Source organism: Xyrauchen texanus, chromosome 9 (assembly GCF_025860055.1).
Source record: "Xyrauchen texanus isolate HMW12.3.18 chromosome 9, RBS_HiC_50CHRs, whole genome shotgun sequence".
Classification (NCBI taxonomy): Eukaryota; Metazoa; Chordata; class Actinopteri; order Cypriniformes; family Catostomidae; genus Xyrauchen; species Xyrauchen texanus.
In genome coordinates this window covers 46,143,731-46,167,268 of record NC_068284.1, presented here as the reverse complement: position 1 = coordinate 46,167,268, position 23,538 = coordinate 46,143,731, and the positions used below count along the sequence as shown (strand labels likewise).

Here is a 23,538-nt window from a genome sequence, read left to right as displayed (position 1 = left end):
TGGAGATTTATAGTAAAAATGGATTGAAATATAGATGTGCTTCTCACCCAAACCTATCATAATGCTTCTGAAGACATGGATTAAACCACTGGAGTCTTATGGATTACTTTTATGCTGCCTTTATGTAATTGTTGGAGCTTCAAAGGTCTGGTCACCATTCACTTGCATTGTATAGACCGACAGAGCTGAGATATTCTTCGTTTGAGTTCAACAGAAGAAAGAAAGTCATACATATCTGGGATGGCATGAGGGTGAAGAAATGATGAGAGAATCTGCATTTTTGGGGTTAACAGTAACCAAGTTTTCCTCCAATGTTTGCGCTCTTCTGTTATCGACAAGGTGAATATGCGTAAAAAAAAAAATTGGTTGCTAAAATAGCCGTTTCCGTTCAAATGTCCTTTTCTCGGTAAAATGGTGTGCGTCATGACGTTATTCTAAATAAAAGAAAAACGCATTGTCACATAATCTAAGCTTTTGCTTCGCAAAATAAAATGGACTGGTGGTGGCGTAGTGGTCTAAAGCACATAACTTGTAATCAGAAGGTCGCTGGTTCGATCCCCACAGCCACCACCATTGTGCCCTTGAGCAAGGCACTTAACTCCAGGTTGCTCCGGGGGGGTTGTCCCTGTAATAAGTGCACTGTAAGTCACTTTGGATAAAAGTGTCTGCCAAATGCATAAATGTAAATGTAAATGCATTGAGATGAGAATGCTAACGGAAAGTTTTCTCCTGGTATTTTAGTTTGTTAATAATTGCCGTCTGAATGCAAAAGAGAAACAATTGCCATTGGAATAGTGCTGAAAACCCTTGATTCAACTCTTCCGCTCATAAGCTGTATTGAGTGTCAGAAAGGGAAATGGTCTCTGGGAGCCGCATTGAGAAACACTGATGTGAATGATTCGAATTGACGTGAACACAAATAGAAATGAAGGTTTCATGAGTATGTCTAGAGTTTCCATGCGTTCTGCATCATGGTGATGAAATACTCATCAGCTGTCAATGGAGGCACTGACTCCACTGTAGTAATTCACAAACTCTTCCAGTGTGACCTGAGGAAGGAAAGGAGATAATCACATTATATATGTCCAGTCCTATAGAAACTGAGGGGACTGTGTAATGCTAAATCCTTCCTAAACTGGAGTAACAACAGTCTATAATTTCAAAGACACTTTTATTTAGGCTGGAGATGCATCCATCGAAAAAGTAGTGGCATGGTACCTTTCCATCCTTCTCGTATGGAGAGTCGAAGCTGTCCAGGAAAGTGTGGAAGACTTGTTCTTCGGTCCACTCCCCGCTCTTGTATTTGGGGTGATGTTTGCTGTTGTAAACGCCCTGTAGATCTTCTACAGTCACCACGCCATCTCCTGTTCGGTCAAGCTTCTGAAAAGCTTTGTTGATCACCTGCTTCCGTGCATTCGACATGGGCGGCTGAGGCATGGAAATAGAATCAGCGGGTAGAATGGATAATTAGCATGATATAGGGGTTCCTGAAAGTGGGCGCAAAAAATAATAATCCTCCTCGAATTGTCATGTCAACAGTTTTATATTTTAAGCCTGAACTATTATAAATATTGTCGATCTTGCTCACATGATGTAATAATACTGGATAACAAAATAATTAGTAATCAACATAATCAATGTTTGGGCTCATTTGATGACACAAGAGAAACTTTGGCACGTTATTCTTACCCTTAAATTCTCAAGAAACTCCTCAAAGTTGAGTACGCCACTTCCGTCTTTATCCATCAAGGCAAAGATCTGCTTGGCTTTGTCCCTCCCCACAGACACGCCATAGTTTTCCAGCCCTTTCTCAAACTCCGAGAAGTCCAGAGACTTACTGCCATCATCGTCCATAATACGAAACATCCTGGAGATAACATAAAGAGAAGTCTGAGCAGACGTTTCTGCTCTTGATTTGATAAACGAGACCATATGAACTCAAACTTTTCTCATAAGTTCTTCCAAAGACCAAATCATTGTAGTTGTGCCATACACGTTCATTTTACGACTCTATATTTTTACACATGAAAATGTCGTAACAAAAATTCCATCACATTTAAAATAAAATACAAAGAACTTGAGGAGAAACATCTGATAATTAAAGCTATTTAAAGGAGCACTCAGTCATTTCTTCCTCATTAAAAAAGTTTAACTCCTAAAGACATGAATTGTAATTTTGCGATATATGTAGGACATCATGAGCACTCACATTATAATATACACTCCAGTCATATCAGTAACCTTATAAAAGCTGTTTTATTCTACATGTAGAGGGTCGCCGCATGGGGGCGGCCATGTTGGAATCACATGACCAGTCGAATACTACTCGCTTAATCTCAGTAACCGTCCTGTTATCGGACACTTTCACTCATTGATGAAAGTAATCATGGCTGACTGTGAATACTACATTTCTACAATGACATCTGAAACTGAAAACTGTTTTAAATGATGCTGCATCCAAGCCACTAGGTGTCAGTGTCCCTCATTTGTGCCTATTTTTTATTTGCCCTGGGGAACTTTAGGAGAATCATCTGATAACAAAGTTATTTATGTATAATAAAATGATTAGGATTAGCACCTCTAAATCTGAGGACATGGTTTTCAACAGGAAACTGATGGAGTGCGTACTCCGGGTAGGGAAGGAGGTATTGCCCCAAGTGAAGAGGTTCAAGTACCTCGGGGTCTTGTTCACGAGTGAGGGGACAATGGAGCGGGAGGTTGGCCGGAGAATCGGGGCAGCGGGGGCGGTATTGCACTCGCTCTATCGCACAGTTGTCACGAAAAGAGAGCTAAGCCGAAAGGCAAAGCTCTCGATCTACCGGTCAATTTTCGTTCCTACTCTCACCTGTGGTCATGAAGGCTGGGTCATGACCGAAAGAACTAGGTCGCGAGTACAAGTGGCTGAAATGGGCTTCCTCAGAAGGGTGGCGGGCTTCTCCCTTAGAAATAGGGTGAGTCAGTCATCCATGAGGAGCTCGGAGTAGAGCCGCTGCTCCTTTGCGTTGAAAGGAGTCAGTTGAGGTGGTTTGGGCATCTGGTAAGGATGCCCCCTGGGTGCCTCCCTAGGGAGGTGTTTCAGGCACATCCAGCAGGGAGGAGGCCTCGGGGAAGACCCAGGATTAGGTGGAGAGATTACATCTCCACACTGGCCTGGGAACGTCTCGGGGTCCCCCAGTCAGAGCTGGTTAATGTGGCTCAGGATAGGGAAGTTTGGGGCCCCCTTCTGGAGCTGCTGCCCCCACGACCCGAATTCGGATAAGCGGTTGAAGATGGATGGATATGTTACAAAACTCCAAGTCTTCTGAGCTATGAAAAACTCTATAAGAATTTGCTCTGGGATATTGCTCAACTCGACTCTGCTTGGGGGTTTTCCACTGTGGATAGTACTTGGTACTTTTTTTAGTACCACCTCAGTCGAGGTTTTAATCGATCCGAGCCGATACTAAATGTGACGTCAAAACCCTGCAGATCACTGATTGGTCAGAGAGAATCGTCACTACCAGCGTCACTGGATTTGTGACATGGGACATCAACCCGCTAGTTTTAAAGTTAGCAACAGCGATAGCAGTATCATTTGTTCATGCGACTTTCGAATTGTAAAAATAAATGGCTGTGCTCAAAACCACACCGTTGTCAATAAACAAGGTGCAGGCATTCCTCTCATTAGTAGCGGAGGAGAGGATCCAACGAGAGCTGGATGGGGCGACGCAACTATGCCGATCAGCCTGTAATCCCACCCACGTTGAGGCGGCACAAAACTGCAGTAGAAAAGCAAGCTAAGAAATTAAAGGGAGTAGAGTCGAGTTGAACCGTAATGTGCCACTAGAGACCAGAGTCTAAATGTAAACAATCACAGATGTATTTTATTTTTCAACCAAAATCCCAATAATAATCAGAAAAAAGAAGATGGGGTGATAGGGGACTTTTAACACTAAACAAGCCTGAAACACACTAGGGACTTTTATTTTGAAATGACATTAGACTTTACAATGCTCTATATTTAATATTGACCAAATTAAGCTTTTTATAGCCTATATTTTATTATTATTATTATTCACAATATGAAGTTGGAGAAACAATGTATAAGCTGACGAGGGACCGCAACAAAGCAGGCCGCTCAAAACAAACACAGGAATTTTTATAGTGCCACAGACACAGTGTTTGCAGTTGTCAAGAAAATGGCCCTATGAATGGCTAACTTACAGTTGTCACTGCATATTAAGCTGGGATTGAAGAAAGTATTTAAACACTGAAAAAATGACATAGTTCAGCTTTAAAATAGAAATATACATGTGGATTGTTAACTATAATATTTATCTTGCCTCCCGAGACCCTTGATTCCTGATGCTCCTCTGTTAAGACACTGTTGCCTCAGCTCCTGCAAAGCATCTGCGGCCATTATCACCTTAGAAGAGACTCTGTGGATCCCACTTCAAGTTCTGTGGCAGAGAATTTGCACAATAGTAATTATAAACCACAATTTGATGAGCTCAGATTAGACCTTTGCCCTAAGATTAATCGGTTAGACACAATAAGAACTGGCGTTTCTAGAAATAGTGCATTAGAGATGAAGAAATGGACTGAGGCGGTCGTCGTGACATCATGTGCGTAAACAATGAAGTGTTATAGCGTCTTCTGTTGCCTGGGAAACATAAATGCAAAGCGTGTAACCGTGGCAACTGTAAACATAAGGCGCCATAAACACAATAGAGACGAACGATTACCTAGAGATTGTCAAGAAAAAAGAAATAAACACAAATCATTTATGTGAATATATTATTTTAGTCTCACTCTATGTAGCTGTTCATTATCAATATTTATTAAAAAAAAAAAATTATTATGAATTAAGCAAAAGCTCATTTTATATCTTTATTACTTTCTGTTAAATATTATGTCCTTGAGGTCACCGATTTTGCAGATGATTTGTAGGATTAAAAGCGGTTTGACATAAATATAAATTCAATTAAAATACAACACATGTCGACAAGTTTAAGAATATATTGAGATACCTTTTCTGTTGCGGTGGCCTCTGGTGAATTGCAGTCTCATGTGGTTTTCAAGTGTTTCTTATATACACCTGCACATCTCCCCGCCCCTTCAAACTCAGCTCTCTCTTTGATTGGCTGTAACGCATGTCAATCATCACCAAGCCCCGTATGCATTTTGGTTGTTGTTGCGATGTGTAGCAACAACCAATACATTTTTAAACAACATATCAGTAGCTGAATTATGTAATTTCCCATATGGTATAAAAAAAAAAATGCCAGTTTACGAAAACACTGTTATCTGGAGGCCCTTGCGTAGTTACCACTGTAAAATAATAATACATGAATATCGGACCTCCTTCAAACGGTAAAGAAGCTTTCAGAATATTTTTGTCATATTGTTAAACAATTTTATTAACGACAGTAGTGTTAAGTTACCACAGTTTCATTGTAAAAATACAATCTGACCGTTTAGACTGTACTTGATGGTTGATGGTTGCCATAGTGATTTTATTTATTTATTTATTTTTTTGCTGGTGGGAATGATGTTGATGTTGAAGCATCCTTGATGAATATCCTCTTCACAAATTAACTCCAACCAGTGGTGTGGCCAAGGGTGGGCCGGAGTGGGCCTGGGCCCACCCAAATACAAACATTTTCCTTCAAATGTATATTTATAAACCAGTAAAACAAAACAATGCATATATTCTAACTTGCAGTGTTAGGAAAGCTACTTTGAAGCTGTAGTTTGACAAGCTACAGGCTACTCATAATTTTAAGTAGTTCAGCTACAGTCAAGCTACTCTTTTGAAAAAGTATTTAGCTACACTACAAGTTACTATCAAAAAGTAGCTAGCTACATTGAAGCTAGTTAATGAGGCAATATTTTTTTATGTTACTGTCAAAACAATAATATTAAAGGGTAACTAAACCCTAAAACCAAATTTTTTTAGTTAATGATCTGTAAGCATGGGGCTTTATTAGTACTGGTCATTGATTCAAGTAATTCTTTTGACATTTGTGTATAAAGTGTTTTAATTCTACAATATATGGTGTAAAAACGTCTGAGTGCTGCCCTCTTCAGGTTGAACGGTGGCTACTGCAGTTGAATTTTCCTATTGGCTGTTGCGGTACTTCGTGACGTAAGCGGTGACAGCTGACGTAAGCAGGTTCCAGCTCACCACTGCCAGATTCATGTACATGTAGTCTTGCGACCGTGTGAGGAATAATAATAACAGAGTCTGACAGCAGCTGTCAATTAATCCGTCACTACGAGTCTCAGGTGCCCCCGCTCTGCCCCGCACTCGGTTCGTTCCCTCTATCCCGCCGGGTCTGCCCACTTTTCCTGCATTTTCAAATATTTCTAGTGGGTGGAGTCAGACTCTGAGCAGGTGTTTAGTTACCCGTTAATAACAAAATGTACACTAATGACATATATTAATTAATGTATTAATTCAATACATTTAATGTGTTTAATTAAATATATTAAATGTATTTAATAGATTTAATGAATAGTAACATTAATACAAAATTTTTTTTTTTTAAATAATATTTTTTTTTTTATAGTGGCCATAAAATAAAATACAACAGTATAAAATAAAAACAAAAAATATCAGACACTTTTCACGTCACACTTTTCAGTCCTGCTGTTTGGCCAGGTGTAGCCCACTTCCCCAAAGATCAAATTTTTTCAAAGTGCGTCGGCCCACCAGGACATTACCCAGTATGACAGATTACCAGTCCAGCCCTGGTGGTTGCTCGCTTTATATAACCATCAGACAATCTTTTCTTATGAGTCTTCCAAGTGAGCTGTAATAAGCTCTCAGTAGTTTGCAGTAATTCACTATTATTGATTATGATCTGCCATTATAAAAGAAGTCGTCGACGCTGCCTGATTGTGATCAGCAGACAGAAATATGCTGCCAGATCGTGGGACGTTTTGCCGGTAAAAGTTTGGCTTCTACGCATTTAGGAAGGCTATTAAATATAATTTGACCAACATGATGTAGCGTTTGGTCACTCTACACCGCTACTTGCTGGAAAAAGTAGTCACTACTGGAAAAACGACTCCGTTTTAAAAGCAGCTGAGCTACTGTGAAGTTACTGAAAAATGTAGGTAAGTTAGCAGCGTCGCTACATGTAGTTAGCTACTCCCAAACACTGAAAACTTGGCCCATCCATTTATATGGAGGCCCACCCAAAAGTCATTCCTAGCTACACCCTTGACTCCAACTGATGACCTTTCAGTACAGGTAAGGGAAATGTGTATAAAGGCATCCTCTTCATGGTTGGGCTAGTATTTAGATTGAGGTAATTTGTTGTTTTAGATCACATTTCACCTCAAAAATCAAATGGAGATTGTGTTTGATATTTTTATATTATATTTTGCATGAAGAAAGTGTCATTTAAAGACCGTACAACAATGAAACATCAAGACGGATTGTTTGTAATTCCCATTATTTTCCTATGGTGATTCCCATTACTGTAATGCACTGAACAGGCTTAAAATAGGCTTCATTTTCTTTAAGTAAAACATATAATTTAGTATATCTTATAGCTTTTGCGGTGAAATATGACAGATATTTCTTGACTAGTTTTGCGAGATTGATCTAAAGGTGTTTGGTTAATGACAGGAAGACCAAAAAGGCCACAAAACTCTTCTTGTGTGTTGATGTTGTTTACATTACCATACTTTTTACAGGTCAAATGTGAAAATGTCTTTTAAGGGGAAGCAGTTGAAGTACATTCAATTGTTTTCATGTGTGGTGAAAGTGCAAAGAAACAGACCGTCACCTCAATCTTTCTGATATTGTGCCACTTTCATGAGGATTTGAATCTAGAAGCTTTTTGTACCAGTAGTTTATACTAAGTTGTTTACAGTGGCTCAGTGATTTTAATCAAAACCGGATTTCACCGAGACCATTTGAGGTTTTAGAGGTATTGCTCTTGTAAAATTGATATGCTCCAGTAATGTTGTGGTCTGAATGACGCCCACAGAATGAATTAACCCCAATCTTACCCAGACCACCCCACAATGGGGTAAATGTTTACTGCCCATTGGCAACACTTGTCCATTGTTGATGTTTTCGCTGCTGTGAAAGGTTTTTATCATCTATTTCAGTCTTGAAAGTTTTGATCAGAACTTTTCCATTGTTGTTAAAGTTATGTATAGGTTAAATCCAAACAAGGTGTTTATTCAAATTAGTTTATATGTGTATAAAGTTTAATCTTCCAAAACCTATCAAGAACATGTCCGGGTCATATCTCACCACAAGATCAATGGAAAAATAAAAACAATACTTTATGCCTAGTTTTCGGACCAACAACAACAACAACAACAACAAAACATTTATTAGGGATGCACAGATGTTTTGAATGATACGATACCGATTTTAACAAAAACTGCCCGGGCAGCTCAGTGAGTGAAGACGCTGACTACCAACCCTGGAGTCACGAGTTTGAATCCAGGGCGTGCTGTGTAACTCCAGCCGGGTCTCCTTAGCAACCAAATTGGCCCGGTTGCTAGGGAGGGTTGAGTCACATGGGGTAACCTCCTCGTGGTCACTATAATGTGGTTCTCGCTCTCGGTGGGGCGTGTGGTGAGTTGTGCGTTGATGCTGCAAAGAATAGCTTCCACACGCCCTACATCTCCACGGTAACGTGCTCAACAAGCCGCGTGATAAGATGCGCGGATTGACGGTTTTAGACGCAGAGGCAACTGAGATTCGTCCTCCGCCACCCGGATTGAGGCGAGTCACTGCGCCACCATGAGGACCTAGAGCGCTTTGGGAATTGGGCGTTACAAATTGGGGAGAAAAAAATTATCGCCCTATACCGTTACTTTGCCACTTACCTTATTTTGTCATCAGATAACTGGATTGGCCATATATGCGATTTCAATCTTAATTCAATCAATCGTGCAGCATTGAAGGAATATTCGGGTTCAATACAAGTTAAGCTCAATCAACAGCGTTTGTGGCATGATGTTGATTACCACAAAAATGCGTATTGACTCGTCCCTCCTTTTCTTTAAAAAAAGCAAGAATCTCGGTTACAGTGAGGCACTTACAATGGAAGTCAATGGGGCCAATATTCAGAGGGTTTAACAGAAATGTGAAGCGTATAATTTTAGAAAAGCACTTGTTAAATCTGTTAAAACTCATGCATTATTTGAGCTGTAAAGTTGTTTAAATCGTCATTTTTACAGTCATTTTAGAGTTTTAGGGTTTGTTGACATTACATCGTCATGGTTACGAAGTTGTAAAATTGGCTATAACTTTACACAGAAAAGGATAGTATTTAGTAGTCACATTAAAACTATTTTTTACACGCATATCCTTTATGTCTTGTGTCTATACTTTTGAAACGGTGAGTATTTTAATGTTTAAAAATTGGCCCCATTGACTTCCATTGTAAGTGTCTCACTGGAACCAAGATTTTTGCTTTTCTTTTAAAGAAAAGGGGGGACGAGTCAAAATATTTTTTTGTGGTAATCAATATTATGTAACAAATGCTGTCGATTGAGCTCAACTTGTATTGAACCCGGAACATTCCTTTAATGGATATCATACCGATATATCAGAAGTCAGTCTCAAAGCCTTTTGGATGGTTTCCCTCATCATGCAGTAAATAGGTAAGTGCAGCTTTCACAACTGTCACGACCGTTTATGGTGTTTTTTTCGCATTACCGTGAGAATGAGAAATAATAGAATGGGGTTCTCGGTTCTCCTGATGGCCAATCCACCCCTGATCGGCCCCAAAATGCGTCGGCCCACCGGGAAAATGCCCGGTATGCCAGATTACCAGTCCAACCTTGGGGTTGGAACTCCAGAGAACATGTATTATTTCATTTTTATTCATAGTCCTTTTCACGTTATTGTGGAAAAACCAACACTACAAATGTGGCAGTGACAGTAAAAGTACTTACTGTTTAATAAGGAGAATCCCACTGAGACAGCGGTGTGGTATCCATCAATGCACGATTTACTGAATTAATGAAATGATTCAGAATCGAGTATTCGAACAGACCATGGTGTAACCATAAATAAACCATCGTTTAAGTCATTTCGGTGTTTTCATGCTTATATCCGATACATCTGAGCATCCCTAGTATCATGTTAGCACTTTAAGCTACTAGCTACCTTTAATTTATGCTGATTTAAATAGTAAAATAATTGCATAACAGATGTTTGTTTTTGTTTTTTACTTTAAAAGAATAAAAATACTGTATTACAAATTTAATGAAAATTATTTGGTGGCATGTGTGTATTAGTCAAACAAATAATTTCACAATGCAACATTTTTATGTTCTTATGTAAACACCCTTTTTTTATTTTGGGGTGAAATGTGAACTAGACATGTTTTCTTGAGATTCCCTTTTAATATGCTACTATTTCCAAGGTGCATCCTTATTGCTTTAATTAGCCTACTACATTTTGGTTCAATATTGTGTTTTTGACCGTCACGTCATCGCACCCCAAAAGCTTAAACAGCAACACTTTGCAAACCAGATCGCCCAACGTATTTTCCCGCCAGAATTGAATTATGCTGTTTATGTCGTGAAATTGCAGCATTGTAAACCTGCAGTCTACAGTACACATCTGGTGGATGACTGTAAACAGGAAATGGAATTTGGAAACTTAGGAAAGACAAACAAGCAACTTTTTGTTTTAAGCTGGGTATGTTTATTCAGCCGATTTTAGAAATTCCATTTGGCACAAGTGTGACATAATAAATAAGCTACTCCCTCACAACAAAAATATCTACATATAAATGAAAAATATTTTGCAATAAATACAGTTAAATCCACAACACAGATGCACTGCATCGACATTTCTGCTGTCGGTATGAAAAATCCAACACTGCCAAAACTGGACTCCACAGATTGTGAAGCGCTGACACAGTAAATATTAACGCGCATGCGCGCGCGCACACACACACACACACACACACACACACACACACGCGCACATTATTTTAAAATTTACGCATTTCAATTTCATAACAAAATTCTATCAAATTGAATAATATTTAACAAAATAAAATATAAAAAATATATATTTTAAGCTTTATTAATATCATTTTGAATAATCTTTAACAAAATAAAATAAAAACGACATATTTTAAGCTTTATTAATAAATTTTTAGTAATCTTTAACAAAAAAATAGAAAAAATAATATTTTAAGCTTTATTAATTTAATTTTGAGTAATCTTTAACAAAATAAAATAAAAACGACATATTTTAAGCTTTATTAATAATTCTTTTAGTAATCTTTAACAAAATAAAATAGAAAAAATAATATTTTAAGCTTTATTAATTTATTTTTTAGTAATATTTAACAAAATAAAATAGAAAAAATATTTTTTTAAGCTTTATTAATTAAATTTTGAGTAATCTTTAACAAAATAAAATAAAAACGACATATTTTATGCTTTATTAATTTAATTTTGAGTAATCTTTAACAAAATAAAAAAAAATTATATTTTAAGCTTTATTCATTTATTTTTGAGTAATCTTTAACAAAATAAAATAACTAAATATTTTAAGGTTTATTAAAAAAAATCAATGTATACAATTTGATTGAACTTTGTTATGAAATTGAAATGCGTAAAATCTTCTTTTTTTTTTTTTTTTTTTTTAACACAGAATTACATCCTGAAGTACTCCAACAGAAACAGATGTAGCGTTATTGAACCCCTATTATTTCTGCCTTGGCATTTGTAAGAGGTGGACAAATATCTTGGATCTCTTTCCATCACTGCAAAAAATAATTTTCTTAATCAATATTTTTGTGTTGTTTTCCAGTAAAAGCATCTCAATACCGCAACATCCAAAGCAAGATAAAAAAATTCACCAAAGTGGTATTTAATTCAAGATCAAATATAAATCAAATAAAAGGTCTTAATATCTATTTTAGCTTCTAAAAAAATCTGACACAGTTTAAAATGATGTTTAGATAGATTTACTGGAGAAAAAAATACCAAAATACTGATTAACATTGATAGTTTAATTGCCTTTGTTCAAGTTGGATTTTGCTTTTTTTGTCACTGTTTGCATAAAAGAAATGATTGCAGTTTTATTTGCATAGTCCTGTAAATGCCTGCTTGAAACAAGCGATCACGTTCTGTATCCAATTAGCGAGTTTAGACACAGTTTATTAGCTTACTTGGGCTCAACCACTGGCAAAGTGCCCCTAAATTTCTTCCACAAATAGAAGATATGTCCACAGGACAAGATTTACTCGTTTGCACTTGCTCAATTCATTGTGGTTCATTTGACATGTGCAACAAGATTGGGTCAGTTGCCTTTTGAGTTAGTTATCTAAGAAGATGTATTCAAATTCTGTTTACATTTCAATTACATTGAATTTATGTTAAATGTTAAATGAGTGCTCCATTATCTGTTGCCTTGTTTTTACAGTAATTCCATTAGCTTTGAAGGAAAGTCGTGTTTAGAGCGTGACTCCAATCTCATTTGAAGTTTTGTCCTTAATTACTTCAGAGTTACTCAATTAGACCACAGCCCAGAAGAGTAAGATTGTAGTTATCTAAGCTAACACTGAGAGATGCAGATGTGAACACATTGTGCTATGGCATTAGTCTCTAAACAACTGCTTTGGCTATTGTGGCTCATTTCACTTAGACCAAATTCAACTGTATAAGATCTAAACCAGACTTTCCAGTGAGTGTTTCTGACTGGTGTAATATTGTGTAACATATATATATCCACAGCAAATGAACTGGAAATGAACAATAGGTTTCAGAAAGGACAAGGGCTAAACTTAACTCTTAATCCTGTATGTCTGAACAGCTTAGAACTGTCAACACCACCATCAGTCTTTTTAGCCGTGCAATGATCTTTGCACATACAATGATTGCTGAACGGTGCTTCTATACATGCAATTCATCCAGGTGGAACCTATACAATCTTAAAAATAAAGGAATAGTTCACAAGCATAAATAAAGAAATTCTGAAGACAATTATTTACTCAAACTCATGTTGTTGCAACCCATATGCTGTTATTTTTTCCTCAAGTGGAAAACTTTTACCCAGCATGACCGTGTCTGTCTTGCTGTAAAATGGACAAAAAAGCACCATAAAAGTAGTCCATACAACAATCATATGCCGTGTTGGAGAAGGTACTTTGAAACGGTAGCGTCCCAAGCTACCGTACAGTCAAGCTACTCTAGCTAGACAAGAAGTTACTAACAAAAAGTAGCTTAAAGGAGCTGTAAGCGATTTTAGCCGTTTTAGAAATTCCCCAAGATGAGCCGTTGGATTAGCCAACCCCATCTCACTAAAAGTCGCACATAATTTACGAGTTGGCTATTTCATATGTTCTCGCACGATGTTGTATATTATATTAATTTGATTTCTGGCTCCAACAACAAAAAGGCGGTTAAAACTGTCAACATATGGTCCTCCTTCTCGTTATAATGACCTATAAGCTTCAAAATTCAATTGTATTTTCTCTATAAATTATGTTTGTATATTGTTTTGTATATTTTGATAAGTCATTTGTAATTTGTATCCTTTTTTTGCAATAAAGATTTAAAAAAAAAAAAACGATGTTGTACAACTTTCGGATGTCTAATGCGGAAGTAGGCGCAAGTTCCGCGCACGAGGCGTTATGGACGTACTTACTAATATTATGCCCTGACCCCAAACCCCTTATCTAAACTTAACCAATCAGTAGAGTGTGTAAACATGATAGGAAGCTGTTGTGTGTGACAGAAGCAAGAAACTGTCGCGTATTAGATGGAAACAGGGCTGGACTGGTAATCTAGCATACCGGGCAATTTTCCGGGGACCCGACGCACTTTTGGGCCGATCATGGGCGTAATGGCCATCTGGAGAATCGGGCTGGTGGGTCGGCCGCGGAATGTGCCGAATGTGCCGTATGGGCTGCGATAAGCAACAATGAGCCGTCGCGTTATGCAGAACGGACCAAAAAACTGCCTTTTTTACTTTTAAAAATGACCTAAATTTCAGTTTTTTTTTTCTCACAAAAAAGCTATTGTATGTCTTCAGATGACTTGGAATATAACACAAAAGTCATATGAAGTACTTAAAGAGATACTTAACCAAAAAATTACAATTTTGAAAAATGTACTCACCCTCATGCCATCCCAGATGAGTATGATGTAAGATTTTTAGAAGAGTATCTCAGCTCTGTAGGTCAATACAATGCAAGTCAACAGATTCCAAAACTTTGAAGCTCAAAAAAGAACATAAAGGCAGCTTAAAAGTAATCCATATGTTACGAGTGGTTTAATTAATGTCTTCTGAAGTGATATGATAGGTGTATGAGAGTAACAGATAAATATTTAAACAAATTCGAACTATAAAATTTCGCCTTCAGTCAAATCTACAACGAGGGTCGCGCGTCCTCTCTTGTTATCGTGTTGGCATGTTAATACAAGAAGTGGCCTATACAAATGAATGGACTGATAGCCGTTTACAAACCAAAACAAGCATTAAGAAAAGCTCCTTCTCTGTTGTAAACAACGCTGCACTTCTGTGTTTTTTCAGGCAGGCATAAGTTCTCGTGTGAACATACCGGCGCGTTTACATGATGCGAGAGGCCGGATGCGAAGATTAATAGTTGAAAAAATTTCAAATATTGATCTGTTGCTCTCACACACCTATAGTATTGCTTCAAAAGACAATAATTCAACCTTTTATGCTGCATTTATGTGCTTTTTTGAGCTTCAAAGTTTTGGAATCTGTTGACTTGCATTGTATGGACCTACAGAGCTGAGATACTCTTCTAAAAATATTTGTTTGTGTTTTGCAGAAGAAAGTCAAACACACCTGGGACGGCATGAGGGTGAGTAAATGATGAGATCATTTTCATTTTTGGGTGAACTGTTCCTTTAATGGTGATTTATGGTTATGCTTTTTTGAGTCTGACAGACGTTGTCACTATGAACTGTGGTTGTGTGGAAAACAGCTGCATGAAGATTGTTCAGAAATTCTTCTTTTGTGTTTCACAGGGAAAATAACAGCATACAGGTGTTGTAATTGAGGTAGACCGATATTTACATTTATTCTGATTAATCTGTGTCAATAGTTTTTTCTTAATTTCATCATTTCAAAATAAGAGTCCCCTATCTGTTTTGGGCTTGTTTTTACATACAAGTCCTGCGTTATGCACCAAATCTTGTTATATAATTGGGATTTGCTTGGAAAAAAATTAATTAAAAAAAAATCTGGGATTTTATTCATTTTGGACTCTTTGTCTTAGCCCGTCAGTATAGTATAGAAAATAAAAATATAAATAGATTTGAAAAACGATCTGGCGGTTAATCGGTTATCTGCATTTCCCACCACCTTACTTATCGTATATGCAAAATCCACAATCGGTCGACCTCTAGTTTGTAACAACAATGGCGTGAGGGAAAATGATATACTGTTGCTTTAAAAAACCCAGAACTGCAAGAACTATTAAACAATAACCCAAGAGCTGAAATGGTTTTTGATAAGAAGAGGGTTTTGTGCTGAAAAGAACCATTTAAGGACCTTTATTTTTAAGAGTGTTGCATCTGCACAAGTAAAGATTACATTGACATGTTCATAAACATGTTTAAGGAAAACAAATGGATGGATTTTGCTGCTGAAAAGGACTTAAATCTGTCATGTGATGTCAGTTGTTTATAAGAATGTAAACATGAACAGTGATCATGGAGACAACTTTTAAGGTCTTCGATGGACCATACTTATGGGAAAACCTCTAAAGCTGTACTTCATTATTGCCTTTGAAAAAAGGGTCTTAAGTATCAAGATCTGTGGAGAAACCGTCTCAAAGACGAGAGAAAGTTGGATTTGACCAGACATGTTTTGGCAAGGCTTTAAAGACCAATTAGAAAGTCTTTATGCTTCAATTGACAGTGATGCTTTGTGTAATATCCTGAGTGACTTGTGGGGAGAGAAGCATTTCTCTATACCTTTGATTCATATTTCTGACTAGTGTAATCCCAGGATGGGGGTGCGGTCGAGCAAGATTCTCTGCATGCATAACAAGCAAGAAAACAAGCAAATAGAAAGAAATTGAGGTAGTTTTCACAATCGTGTTGCACTTCATACTTCAGTATTCAGAAATTGGATTCGTAACAAAAGTGAACAGCTCTCGTTGTAACTCTCGAAAATACAGTGGGGTCCAAACGTTTGAGACCACGTTGAAAACTTTTTTAATTTAGTCATTTAAAACTGGATATAAACAGAACATTTGAGCCTGATCTCATGAAAATAATGTGACCGTGGCACTCATTTTACAAAATGATATTACGTGGCTCCGTATTGCCGCAGTTGAGGGGTGAAATGTCCACTCTGTGGCACTAAAAGCGAGTTAAATAGTCTCCCAAAAGGTTAACGCTGACCTCCTGGGGGCCTGGGTAGCTCAGCGAGTATTGACGGCGACTACCAAATCTGGAGTCGCGAGTTCGAATCCAGGGCGTGCTGAGTAACTCCAGCCAGGTCTCCTAAGCAACCAAATTGGACCGGTTGCTAGGGAGGGTAGAGTCACATGGGGTAACCTCCTCGTGGTCGCTATAATGTGGTTCTCGCTCTCTGTGGGGCGAGTGGCGAGTTGTGCGTGGATGCCGCGGAGAATAGCGTGAAGCCTCCACTCGTGCTAGGTCTCCGTGGAAATGCGCTCAACAAGCCACATGATAAGATGCGCGGATTGACCGTCTCAGACGCGGAGGCAACTGAGATTCGTCCTCCACCACTCGGATTGAGGCGAGTCACTACGCCACCATGAGGACTTTGTGTTGCTTCTTCAGTGTGTCTGATATCAACATGAAGTGACACAGATGAGAGGCACATCTGAAGATCAGTCTATTTAGGTATTCCACTCAAATAACGGAGTATTGTGCTCTAAACGACGTGTTTGTTCTTGGATTAAAAGCAAGTATAGTTGGCAGAAACGTTTGCATTTCTGTTCTTTTGTTCTTATACTTTTATGCACTTTATCATGCAGTAAATCACTGACATAGTGTCATGGTTGCAACCTCTGGTGTGGACCCCACTGTATAAATATACATATATCTCTTTGGTTAAATACTATATATATATCTGTATTTGTTTTTTAAGAAAAGCTTCGAGTGGAAGGCAAGAGTATCTCCCGCCTGCTTTTGGTCCCATCCGATTAAACCAGCGATCCACCTCTGGTTGAAAAAATGACCTTGCATCAGTTTGGTCAGTACTAACCAGTTGCCTGTGCCAGTAATCAAACTCTAAGTTTACTTTGCATAGTTGCCATGGCTTTAGACTTTGTTTCTGGCTTTGTCTCTTTCCATGGTGGCATAGCATGTTTTATAATTGCAATTTGCCCTACATTCTCGAATAGCTCCGTGGTCTTCTGCGTGTCACTCAGTAACACTTTCCGAAGCTTCTACAGTTACCATGGAATCCCACACAGCCACAAGCTCCGAAGCATCCTCTTTTGCCATGGTAATGCACATGCATACTCCCTGAAGTTTCCATAGCTACCAGATTGTCATACACAGCCACACGCTCTCGCAGATACATTCTGGATGGTGTAGAATCTGTCCTTGTTGTCGAAGAACGACATTTTCTTCTCAAACTTTGTAGGGCGACAGCAGGGTGTGTAGCGCACCTTGTCTGTTTTTCCGTTATCCCGGCCTCGCCGGCCTTTCTCGCTGGAGCCGTTATTTAAATGCATATGCTCCATCACAAAGTCATAATTACGTCGGTCATGGGTGCATTTGCCACCGCAGTACCTGAAAAGCACCGTTTCGTCACTTTCGTACCCGAGACCCAGCTCGCTCACGGTCAGCTCTATCTCGTGTAGCGAACATGGCTTTGGGCCTTTCCGTGCTCGCTTGGTCCTCCGTCCAGCCTCGGTTCGGACCCTCCTCTCCTTCCGGTCCACCAGGGTCGCAATCACCCTCCTCAGTTCACCCTCGGTGAAGCTTTGGAAGAGGTAGGAGACTAGGAGAGAAAAACACCCAGAGGAAAATGTTATTGCTTGGAGGTATTGCAGATAAGTTCTTGTTTATTAACCTTGTGTGACCCCTCGTACACATGCGTGGATGCTGTATTTTGGTTCGCTATACGCAACACATCATTTCATTTCATTTAAACCGGCTGATCTCAGTTCAGGAGACTCTGTGCTGTCAGTAAAGTGTTAAACTTTCACGTGACCAAACAACATAGCGCTGATCACAGCGGAGTTTGTCTTTGGGAGAAACGCCAACAAAACTGCATCTGGTAAGAAACCTAAACAAGTTGTTATGTTAAAGCCTGTTTGAGTCAAATGATTAGAGTCTCTAGTTTCATCTGATATGCCATTTTTAAAGTTTTAGCCATTTATTATTTATTTTAATACATGTAAATTACAACGTGCACTAATGTGTAAAATAGCGCCTGGTTTTTATTATTAGATATCCTTTATTTACGGTGCAGTTTCACATTGAGGAAAAAAAAAACATTGCTTACAGAGGCTTTATATGGAGTTAGGATGAAAATAAGGTGCATTTCGAACTGTTCTGAGACCAGTACTGACAGTCACCAAATAGGGAGCATCATATAGCTCTCTATGCAGCTAAGTTTCAATCCAAACGTCCTATTTAAAGTTCAGTTTCAGGCTGCAGATGATGTTTGGATCACTCAACATGTTTAACAGACACGGGACAATGATAATCACTACATAGATTCACAATTTATAATGTATCATTTTATTTTAACATGGTTGGCCGTGATTGGACGATGTTGGCCATTACTTTAATTAAGCTAATTTCTCATTGGTAAAATTCTTCAGCACTTGACAGTGGAAAGAGAGAACATTGCCATTTTGTTGCCAAAGTAGAAAAAAACCTTGTAACATAAAAGTCAAATCAAGTCAAATAATTTGTTTTTGTATAGTTTTTTATTTGTGCTTTGTACTTTGGTATCTTGGCCGATCTGAGCACAGTCTGAGACATTGTTGATCTCTTCTGAGACTCTAGAGAAGACACTTGTGAGATTACTGAGATCACCATTTGCTCTCCATTTGATCACATTGGTGTTGAGGTACAACTGAGGTATCATTAGGTTTCTTCACACTGTTTTGTTTTTCAAATCTGATCTTTAGGACTGATTGTCCCTACTCGATCACATGACGTAGTCATAATAATGTACGAGATGGCGACTTTTACTCCCATAGAGAAAAACGAAAACAGGTTTGGAACATGACGAGGTAAACATACTACAGGCTGTTGACATCTGTCATTTTTAATGCCTGAATACATATGGAACGAGTACTGTAGCTAAAACTGTTCATTGACGTCTCATTTCTTAAACTAAAGTGTTGATAGTAGGCTAATTAAAATGTGATGCCTGTATTGTATCGATTCTTTCCAGGAAAGTCGTACGATTTTGCCATTTCGTCCAAAGCATTATAAGTTGTCATTAGACTATGTTGGATCATCTGCACTGTCATTTTGCAAGTGATATAATCAGATCTATTTGTCAAGACAGTGTAGTCCATATCAGTTAGCCTGTCAGAACTGGACTGGGAAGAGAAAACGTGGCGGCTCATTTTAGCTTAATGCGGCCCATTCGGCACGTTTCGCGGCCACCGGCCCGCTCGGTTCTCCCGATGGCCAGGCCGCCCCCGATCGACCCCAAAATACGTCGGCCCACCGGGAAAATGCCCGGTATGCCAGATTACCAGTCCAGCCCTGGTCACGTTGAATCCATGACAACATTTTTTTTTAAATACTTTAAATCCAATTAACGTTTAGACGCATTTCCAAAATTCTGATTTTAAATGGACTTCAAACCACATATGAATGTGGGGTATGAACCCTAACCCTAACCCTAACCCTAATTATTTTTGCTTCCTGTCTGAACAAAGCCAAAGAGCTCTATAACATTCAAGAAATCACTCAGTCACATGATATCACTAAACACAAAGGACAACCGAAGGCAACTTTCTTTATTGCACTGAGGAACTCAAAGGGGCTCAAACAGCACATTTTGTCCCAAGACTCACAGGCTCATTGTCAACCGTTGTGACGATCAGGGTTGTGAAGCAGGATTACACACATCTTTAAGATGATTTTTACTTTACGAGTCAGACCAAGTACGTGTTGTAGTATCATAGTATTGCTTGAGTGTGTATTTACGTACACTTTATGTACAGATATTGTACATTCAACTGTTCACAAAGTATAGTCAGGACATTACTGATGAAAAAAAAACGCACCATCACTCCAACACCTATCCTTGAGTAATCATGCTAAATTGCTAATTTGGCACTATAAAATCACTTGCCATTATATCAAACACAGTTGAAAGATATTTGGTTCATTAAATGACCCTGAACATTGTGTTTGTTTTTGAGTTTCCACAGTATGCAATAGTCTGCAATAGTCAAGGTGTACACTTTAGGTTGGGGCTTATTTTAGCTTATCTCGGTCCATTAGTCACATTTTGCGGCCGACCCATCGGCCCGCTCGGTTCTCCCGATGGCAAGTCCATTCCTGATCGGTCCCAAAGAGCATCGGCCCACCGGGAAAATGCCCGGTATGCCAGATTACCAGTCCAGCCCTGGTAACATCTGACAACACTGGAATCATAAAAACGGTGCTTCTTTACCTCAGATTACCCCAATAAACAAAAATTTCCCATTTTTTATAGCTAATGTGCATGCACGTTCTCGAGTTGATTGACAGGCGATGTCTGTATCTAAAAGGTGATTGGCTCTCTTAACTGTAAGGCGGACTTTCTTTCCACATCCGTTGACCATTGGGCGTACCAATATCTCTTATTAATTGTAATAGAAGTGACCTGTCTCTGCTAAAGTGTCTTTGCTGCTGGCTAATTCATTAAAAGCTTCTCATTTGAAAAATGTTCCATTTAAAAGCTTTTGGACGTCCTGCTATTTAAGGTTAGCATTAACATGCACCAGAAATGTGCCTATATTAAAAATGTATGCAATTTGAGTGACAAAAAATTATAATATACTTGCATATACTGTATGGTACCTATTTAATAATTAACTTTTAACAGCTGTAATAATGAGACCAAAATAAGACGATAAACTGCATGTAACGTGCATTAAACAACAAAACACAAAATACAAACCCTAAAGTCTGTAAACATGTGTGGCAGGACGGGGCCGAGTCATAATTCTGCACACCCGGCCTCTAATCAGGCTAATCAAGACTCAATCATGTGTGGGATAAAGGCCGACTGGAAGCTGCAGTGCGAGAGAGAGAGAGAGAGAGAGATTTACGGGCAGCTGTCCGACACCTTTGTGTGTTTGTCTTTTTATTTCAGTTTTATATGAAACTATTATTTATATGGTCAAGCCAGGTCTTGCCTCCTTTCGATTAATCCCTTTACACTGGTGCTGAAATCCGGGAAGGAGGAGGGATGCGCCATAGTGGAGTCCTCGCCACTACCATCCACCCCAACGGAGGAGCCCGGCCGCCTGGCAGCGTAGGAACGGCTCCCAACCAACCGCCTGGGGCGGGGGATACCCCTACCGTCCACCAAAACGCGGCGGGGCTTTCCGTCCCCCAGGGGCCAGAGGACTGCCTCCGATCCACCCGGGGAGGCGCGGCTGTCGTCCGCTAGAGGGTGGAGGAGTGGCCGGAGACCAAGCTACGTTGTATCAGAGAACCGGCGGAGTAAGTGTGTGTTTTTTTTTTTTTCCCTCTCTCTCTTCCACGGCCGTGTTGGTCTTTCCCTCTCTTTTTAAAATGTTTTGTTTGTTTGGTACGATCGCCATTACGGCGTGTAGGTGCCATATTTTATTTTGTTTTGTTTCCCTCCCCTTGTCCCCTCCCTCATCCAGGTAGACGGGGAATGACCTGCCGGCAGACAGGGAGGGGGGGGTGTATGTCATGCCGGGGGCATGGCTGGTTTTCTAGGTTGTTACTACTAAGTGGTCGCTAAGGTGTTTTGGGTGGTTTTAGCATGTTGCTAGGGTGTTCTCGGTTCCTCCAATGCAAGTTTACGTTTTTATGTTGTTTTTCTCTCTCCATGTTTTATTATCTGCCAGACAAAAATCACGAGTCGATCACTTTTATTGCTTTCTCCTCAACAAGCCTCACAATTTGAGGTCTCATTCATGTCTGTAGCACAAACAGTGTAGGGCGTTTCAAATCCTTAATCCTAAGTGTGATCAGTAGTAATAGTGATGCTTGCCTTGGCAAGCTTATGGTATTTTAGCGTAACTACCATATTTTGACAGAGACATTCCTCAAATAACTCTAAATGGAATATGACAAAAGTGTCAGTTCCTGTACTTTTGACAATCCTTATCATAACAAAAGGAAGTACTTTCAGCACACATCAATAAAACGCACTTTTAAGAGTTTAAATAAAAAGTGAGTTGGTGCTTTGTGTGATAGATGTGAGCCGTGTGATATACGAGGAGTTATACGTCCGAGGCAGCATTTGGCTGCAGAGGCGTGTACAGAACGCAGACTGTAGAATGACATATTAATACTTCCTGTCAGTCCGACCTGGCACGAGCTAATCCACACTAGCGCGGTTCCTAAGGGGAAAAAAATGGTTTTCCTTACATTCAGAGAGGAGAGAGCCCATGTTCTCTGTAGCTCTGACCCGTCGCCGTGGGACTGGCCTTCTCGTTGAGGATGCTGCTGATGATGATGGTGGTGATGCAGATGCTTTGGATGGATGTGAGTAAGACGAGATCTCTAAGGCCTTTGGGTAGGAGGTCCCAACTGGTAATGTGATTCTTATGAGCAGGAGGAAAAACGAGGCACCAAACAGGATGAAGGTGAGGGTGACCTCTTTCCATACCCTCATCTTAGAACAGCGTGGAGCATTGAAACTCTAGAAGACACCAAACAGATGTTCAAACAATTATTGGTGAGGTTTTCCAATACTGATATCTAGACTAGTTGTTCTTAACTGGTGGGTCGCAAGTGTATTCTGTTTTAGGCAAAAACAATGACAAATGGAAATAATAAAATGCAATTAATCATATAATTGTACAGAGTTATGATAGCAAAGTAAATAGGCTTATCAAATATATAAAAGGAGGGAACCCCTTGCCATTTCTTTTGTTGTTGACATCAAAGGCAGAGCGTCCAAACAAACTGACTTTTGATCCAAATGAATCTTTCATTTTGTAAAAGCCAAATTAGGCAGATTTCTCTGAAATATGTTCCGCCCTTCATAATTGAAAGCTTACAGTGAACGATGAAAGTATTGTAATGGAAAACAGTACACTGTTTTAAGATTTACGTGAGTGCATGGAATCTCATGACGTGTTTTTCAAACTACGTTTAACTTAACGACCTAAAAAACGGGACGTTAATGACATGATGCCCCAAAAGTATCCATCTGACGCAGGTGTACATTGACGCTCCCTTAGAAAATCCCATATAAAAATATAATTAAATATATATATTGCATGGATATATAATTATTATTAATTTTTTTTGCAGTATATGCATGTATTTGACCAAAATGATCATAGTTAAAAAAAAAAAAAATATATATATATATATATATATAATGTATTTATTTATAATTTTTTTTATACATTTTATATATACATATATATA

The 23,538-nt window shown here is 38.8% G+C and overlaps 2 protein-coding genes across 2 annotated transcripts in view; both read right to left on the bottom strand.

Annotated features, from left to right (window-relative positions):
* Positions 1-5,079, bottom strand: capsla (calcyphosine-like a). Its single transcript, XM_052134566.1, has 5 exons — positions 5,010-5,079; positions 4,323-4,439; positions 1,690-1,867; positions 1,219-1,428; positions 1-1,049 (listed from the first exon to the last, which is right to left on the bottom strand). The coding sequence occupies exons 2-5, from the start codon at positions 4,397-4,399 to the stop codon at positions 990-992; spliced, it is 525 nt and encodes a 174-aa protein (XP_051990526.1). The 5' UTR covers positions 4,400-4,439; positions 5,010-5,079; the 3' UTR covers positions 1-989.
* A 10,022-nt stretch (positions 5,080-15,101) lies between these two features.
* The window catches only part of LOC127649590 (neurturin), a 34,981-nt gene continuing 26,544 nt past the window's right edge, over positions 15,102-23,538 (bottom strand). Inside the window, exons 3-4 of the mRNA XM_052134772.1 lie at positions 22,528-22,801; positions 15,102-17,941 (exon numbers count right to left, since the gene is read on the bottom strand). Of these exons, the coding sequence (XP_051990732.1) occupies positions 17,487-17,941; positions 22,528-22,774 (702 nt within the window). The 5' untranslated portion in view covers positions 22,775-22,801 and the 3' untranslated portion in view covers positions 15,102-17,486. The remainder of the gene's footprint in view (positions 17,942-22,527; positions 22,802-23,538) is intronic.

What these genes read in the sequence shown, in the direction of transcription:
- capsla (XM_052134566.1), bottom strand. Translation starts at nt 4,399, where the DNA reads ATGGCCGCAGATGCTTTGCAGGAGCTGAGGCAACAGTGTCTTAACAGA. An exon ending in AGTTTCTTGAGAATTTAAGG is followed by an intron (nt 1,429 to 1,689) that starts GTAAGAATAACG and finishes TCCATGCCTCAG; the next exon opens with CCGCCCATGTCGAATGCACG. An exon ending in CATACGAGAAGGATGGAAAG is followed by an intron (nt 1,050 to 1,218) that starts GTACCATGCCAC and finishes TTCCTTCCTCAG; the next exon opens with GTCACACTGGAAGAGTTTGT.